Source organism: Stegodyphus dumicola, chromosome 4 (genome assembly GCF_044657685.1).
Source record: "Stegodyphus dumicola isolate Sdum_Otavi_A_Nest chromosome 4, ASM4465768v1".
In the NCBI taxonomy this organism is placed as follows: Eukaryota; Metazoa; Arthropoda; class Arachnida; order Araneae; family Eresidae; genus Stegodyphus; species Stegodyphus dumicola.
In genome coordinates, this window is record NC_140771.1 from 73,713,852 (window position 1) to 73,720,161 (window position 6,310).

At 31.3% G+C, this 6,310-nt stretch overlaps 1 protein-coding gene across 3 annotated transcripts in view; it reads left to right on the forward strand.

Annotated features, from left to right (window-relative positions):
• Coq9 (ubiquinone biosynthesis protein COQ9, mitochondrial) overlaps positions 1-5,315 on the forward strand; it is a 45,174-nt gene extending 39,859 nt beyond the window's left edge. For 2 of the 3 annotated variants that reach the window (XM_035376566.2, XM_035376567.2), the window contains exon 8: positions 5,195-5,315. In XM_035376566.2, coding sequence (XP_035232457.1) covers positions 5,195-5,233 — 39 coding nt within the window. In that variant the 3' untranslated portion in view covers positions 5,234-5,315. Of the gene's footprint in view, positions 1-1,080; positions 1,253-5,194 lie in introns of all 3 variants that reach the window. The other variant, XR_004760755.2, reaches the window with a different exon arrangement.
• Positions 5,316-6,310: the final 995 nt, after the last annotated feature.

The window sequence follows — 6,310 nt, forward strand, 5'->3', positions numbered from 1 at the left end:
GCGTATACAGGTTACAGCGCTAGACGTCTTACGACTTCTGTGTATCCAAAATTCTACTGCCAAGTGCCTTCTTAAATTTTAAAATGTTTGCTGCCCCTAAATTTTGTTGTTCAGTGCTTCTCTCAATACTAAAAATTTTGTCTCGCTAAATTCTGTCTCTTGGTGGGGCCACACCATCTCTGGCATCGGCCCTGGGATTATATAAATGATAAATCAGTTATTCTTAATTCAAGCAGTGCTAAATGTAATCTTGTGCCCTATGAGTATCATTTACGAAATTATTTTTTTGCGGATGGAAAGAAATTTTTGTTCAATTTCTCTTTGTCAACACTTCGCAGCAGAGTTAGCTGAAGTCTGTAAACAGTGCCAGGTGTAATGTCAATATAAAAGGTTACCATACTCTTTTGGTATTCAGTTACTAATATTAAAAAGGATTTTTTAAATATTACTACATTAATCATTTCTCATGCTGCAGTGTGTTGATGGCTATGCAGTGATGAAAGCAAAAAATGATAAATAATGATTTGCCAGGTTTATGTCAGTGCCAAAGTGAAATTAAGAATCGGGACTCGGCACATTTTGTTGTGAAAAAATGTCAGTTGTGCAAGCATAAAATTTTTAAAAATTTCTTTTAAAAAAAGTTGCTACTGATTAGATCATTTTGAATTTTGGACTTTGTACTATAGTAAATTTAAATAAGAGGATTTTTTTAAGGTTAATTCTCTAGCTGTTGTAAAAGTGAGTCAACAGTAGTTGAGGGCTATTTGTGTTTACAAAAATTTTCTGAAACTGTGTGAAATGATAATTTGAGTCATCATGAAAGCTTATAAAGTTGTCATAAAATTTTGCAGTTTTCCATAAAAATGGTACATAATTCACATGCTTTTAATATTGGAATATCAGTGTTTTCAAGTTTTGATAGGAATAATGCCTAATAACCATTGGACAAACTCACTGACTAGTTACCATTTGGTTTAAAAATTACTTTATAAGGGTTTAATTTTGATAATTTCATGTGGATCCAAGACATTTTTTAGACAAAACTTCATTGAAATTTAGGTAAAAGACAATTTTTTTTAGCTTTCTGTGAGAGTGCACTGAAGATAGAATTCGATAGAAGAAAACTAATTGATTTTTCATTATGATTGAAAACTGCACCCGTATGTGACTTCTTCTTTGTGCAACACTGGGTTTTCACTGGTCTATTACAAAGCAAGTATTATGAGAAAGTAAATGTAGAACAGGAAATGAGGTGACTTTCTTTGATTCCATACTAATTTAGTGTATTATACTTTTTTTTTTCCAAATTTGAAAATGTATTTTGTATTGCTATTTTTTTTTTTTTTTTTTTTTTTTTTTTTTTTAGATTGGTCTAGCTGTATTAACTGCACATGTTAAAACTGTTCATTAGGCTTGTGTTATGACTGAAGAAATTTGATAATTTAACTCCTATGAAAATGTGTCATGATTATCCTTCTCTGGCCATGAGTTTTTGTTGTTTGATGAATATAACGTTATTATTTAAAATATTTTTATCCTTTAAAGGTATATTAAGTGAATGAAAATTTATGAAAACCGAGACTAAAATAATGAAATTTACAAATTTAACAAATAAATGCTATTTGAATCCAGTTTTTTGTAAGAATATCAAAGCTGTGTGCTCAGAGTGTTAAAGATGTTGCAAAATGTTTGGAAATTACTGGCTTAAATCCTAATGATCATTAAGCAGCATGTTGCTTAATAATGTCTCAAACAAAATACAGTCATCATCCAACAAAAACAAAAAACTGAATTATTTTATTAGCAGATTGAATCATATACCACATTTGCCGGCGTATAAGACGCACCTCCTTTTTACTTCCTTGTATGAAGTAAAAAGGAAGTATTGTAACCGCGAAAAGTTTCAGGCAGCATATTTCAACGGAAATATCCATTTTGACTGCCATTGAATGCAATTTAACAATGTTTTTGCATAACATCTGTACGTAAGAACAGAATAAAAGCCTCTTTTACCCCCCAAAAATTATAAAACTGCTTTAAAATGAATTCTGAAGATAATTTTTCGTGTGTCTGTACATACGTACATATGCATCTCACATAACTCAAAAACGAGTAGCCTCGGAACGTTGAAATTCTGTATATAGGACTTGTAATTTTTAATATAGATATTTTGAGTTTTTATATATTTTTGCCTTGTTGCGAACAAGGCAAAACTTGCGTATTTTTGCAAGTGAGAACTGAATTAATTGAATGAGAAATACTGAACTGTCTATGAAAAACTGTTTCTTTTTGTTTTGTTTGCTTAATTTCTTTTATACATCATTCTAGCATTATTATAGTATTTGAATAGAACATGTGGCAACGATTAGATAATTCTTCAAATGATATAAATTTTGTTTATTCTGAGTTATAATATGAACGAAATATAATGCTGTTTAAGTGAACCTAGTGCCAGAGTGTCGCTATGGTAAACAAATATAGTGAATTTTAAAGAGTGCATTTATTCTATTGTGGTTTATGTGCTATCGACGAAGTAGATTTAATTCAATTCTATAAGTTTAAATGAAATGCAAGAAAAATGCGTATAATTTAATATTCCGTACAAGGAAGTCATCTGGTGTACACATCAGATTTTTTATACACATTTTTTAAGGATAAAACTTTATTACTGATCATTATAATGAATTTATAGTGTTTCAAATGTAAAGTAATGCAAATACGAAGTAATACTTTCTGCAAATACCCAGTCTATCTGCAAAAGAACAACTTTTAATCTTCTTTGTTAAAACCCAGGCACTAATCTCCAGAATTTAATGAAGAGTCACCTGAAACTAAATCAGCATCTGAGTCTTCATACAACAAATTGTCCTCTGGTCCTGTTTCCATGTTCTTAAGCATACGCAATCACATGTAGCTTGTATGCTATCCTGTAGCAATGTTGATGTTGTTTCGAGCCATAACTTGCCAACAAATTTAAGAAAATTGAAAAGTAGAAATTTCGCCCACTGAAAAGTCATTCAAAAAAATTAGAAAGTTTAAACGGAACCAGCTGTGATAATTGATGACAGCGCATGCACATCCACTGAACTTTACATAACTGTAATATTTCCACACTCCGCAAGGAAAGAAGAAAAAAATCGTATATAATAAAAAATTGAGTATCGACGTATAAGATGCACCCCATTTTTCAGACCTATTTTCAAAGGAAAAACAGTGTGTCTTATATGCCGGCAAAGATGGTATATGTCATGATTGGTTTTGGGGGGAAGATGAAACCAAGTTCATGCTTGAGTCATGGCTGAGACGACTGGTGCAAAATTCACAACTGGCTTGGTGGTTAAAAACATCATTTTTATTTTGCACAGTAACAATTATTTAGAAATACATTGCTGCTTAAAACATTTACAACACTAGGGATGCTAAATATGCGCTGTAATTTAGATGCATGCAGTTTACATTCTAGACAATAAAGAAAGAAGACAAAGTGAGAGACATGATTTACTCAAGCAGCAGCAGCTGAGAAAAAGCAGTGCATACTCATTGCGGTCTTATTTATAGTTGGAAAGTCATTGTGTTAATCCTGAGCAGCGATTGGGATAAAGATATCGCAGCACAAAGAGATTGTAGGAAAAGAATGATGTAACATGGGCAGAGTGATGCAAAATGGTGCATAGCATATCTTTGAAGCGTGATGTGTTTATGAATTTGAAGATCTATTGCCAATTGATTCCAATTAAGTTTAATAATTTTGTTTCATATTTTATATTTTACATATATTTCAGTTTGATTACATCTGTCTTTCAATATCTGTATGCTTTAATGAAGATGCAAACCTGCAATGTGCAGCAGAATGACTCATAATTGGATAATTATATAATAAATATAGTAGCTAGCAACATATATTTCAGATATATTAAATAAACTTTATATTTTAAATGCAAATTTAAATTAAATTTTTTTTTTCATGAAAAACTCAAATAGGTGTAGTTAATGGTAAAAGCATAATAGAAACCGATTGTACAAAAAATGCTAATTTAACTTTTAATGTATAATAAATATTGCAAAATATAAATTTTCCTGTGTTATTATAATAACATGATTTTTGTTATAATGTGTCAGTTAAATATTCTTAGTCAATTGACATTTCTAAAATCAGTTCAAACTATGGAGCAGTACTACTCAAGTAAACTGTTCTAGCATTCTTTTGGTGAATGTAAAATAAACTATGTGATTTGGCATCTTAAGTGTACTGGTGATTTTTGCTAATTGCGAATTAAGCTAAAATAGTTCAAAAACACAAATATAGAATTTGTTGCGTGTGTATGGATTTGTAATAGATTGAATGCATGCAGCTCCGATGATAGGCTGGTAGAATTTAGATCACTTCAGAGATCTGAAACTTTCCACAAAAATAGTCTTTTCATATATCATAGTCTTTTCAAAAATAGTCTTTTCATATAACTTTTCATAATATCACAGAATACAACTCAAACTACTATGAACACTTCAATCTGCAGCGAATGCTAAACACAATGCAATGCGAATTGCATCTAAAGAGTGAAGCTAACTCGGAGATATCTCTATACTCCGACACACACTGAACTAACAACCCACAACAAGAACAACAACTCAGGAACAGATTTTCTCTCTGGTTCTATATAGTTTTCACCAGGCTGGCAAGATATTTCTAGTATTTTCTGCTTCGTGAAATTACTGGAAAGCGTATGAGGACCGAATTACGGTTACAGTTACACAGAACATCATTTACAGTTATTCAATTACTATATCTATTACAGTGATACAGGAACCAGTCCAAAACATCGCAAAAAAGATGCCAAATTCTGGCGATTTCTTGCCAAATTTGACAACAAAAATCAGTTGCCAAAATTGTTGCGAGCTTGGCGATATCTCGCCAAATTAGCGAGATAGCCATTTATTCAAAATTGAATAGACTTGCCCCTGTATTGTTACTCTTCTGGCAAGCTTCGCATCTTTAGATTTTCATGTTACATTTCACAAAGAAAGGGAAAAAAAAGAAGTTAAAGAAGACATTAATTTCACATATAATTTCACTAAAATTATCTATGTATGTACAAAATTTGTAATAATATTTATTATCATTTAAGTGAACACTAAAAAATAAATTTTACGTATATTATTCTGCATTATTATTGCCTTTTCTTTTTTCTTACAGGCAAGAAATCTTCTTGGGATTAATCGATGGTTCAGATAGTGTAAATCTATACATTGTGGTCACAGAATTTACTCTGATTTGTAGCATTGTAACTTATTGATCATTAAATTTATTGATGTTAGTTTTATATCTAATTATTTTAAAGTACTGTATTAAATTTTTAGCACATTATATTATCAAAAATGTATATTTTTAGAAGAAATTCATTGTGTTCCCATGCTGTGTTTTTTATATTTAAATAGCCATTGAAACTTATAAAAATGAAACAGATTTCTTAAATTTCATTTAGCAGTCTGTGTAGCCATCTTACGTTAAAATTAAAAATTGTTAAAATTTTCTACATTTGAAGAAAGAAATATGATGATCATCAACTTTTAGGGCAAGAATTAACTATTGCAACCAAAAATGGACCACTAAAAAGTTTTATCCTGCTTTGAAGAATAATCAGACACATCATACATTTGTGTGGATGATCATGTTGCGATAAAACTACTGATTATACCCAACATTTGCCACAGCAAAATTAGAGCCTAAATGATTGCCAGTACAATATTTTGGTCCAGTGAATTTGTTTTTATTGCTACAGAAAAAGTGTTTGTAGAAAAACCAACAGCAAGATATCCTAACTGTTTTGATTTGGTGAACATTTAGATTAAGCGACTGAAGTAGTATAAATGCATTCCATGGTGTAATCTGGAGCAAAGTAATTATGCTAAAAGCTACATAAACACAATTTCTTTCTTTTTTTTTTTTTTTTTTCTGTTTGTTTTTAGATCAATTCTTTATTGAAATGATAAATAGCCGTAGATTTACTTACTTTGGATTTTTAATGCATTCAAGTATTCTTGCAGGAAGCCGGGATGGTATCTCCGAGATACCATCACGGGATTTGATCCCTGGACTGGGCAAGGTTAACTCAGCCTTTTATCCTTTGAATGGGTCGATAAAATGAGTACCAAGTTCGCTTGGGGGCTGAACAATGGGCGATCTACGACCACTTGTCCAGGGCATATGCTAATGCACTCCGGGGCCCAAGATCAAGAAAGCAGATTTCGGGGCACTGCAGGGCATAGCCCACTAGGGCTACTGTGCCACTGAGTTTAGTTTTATTTCATT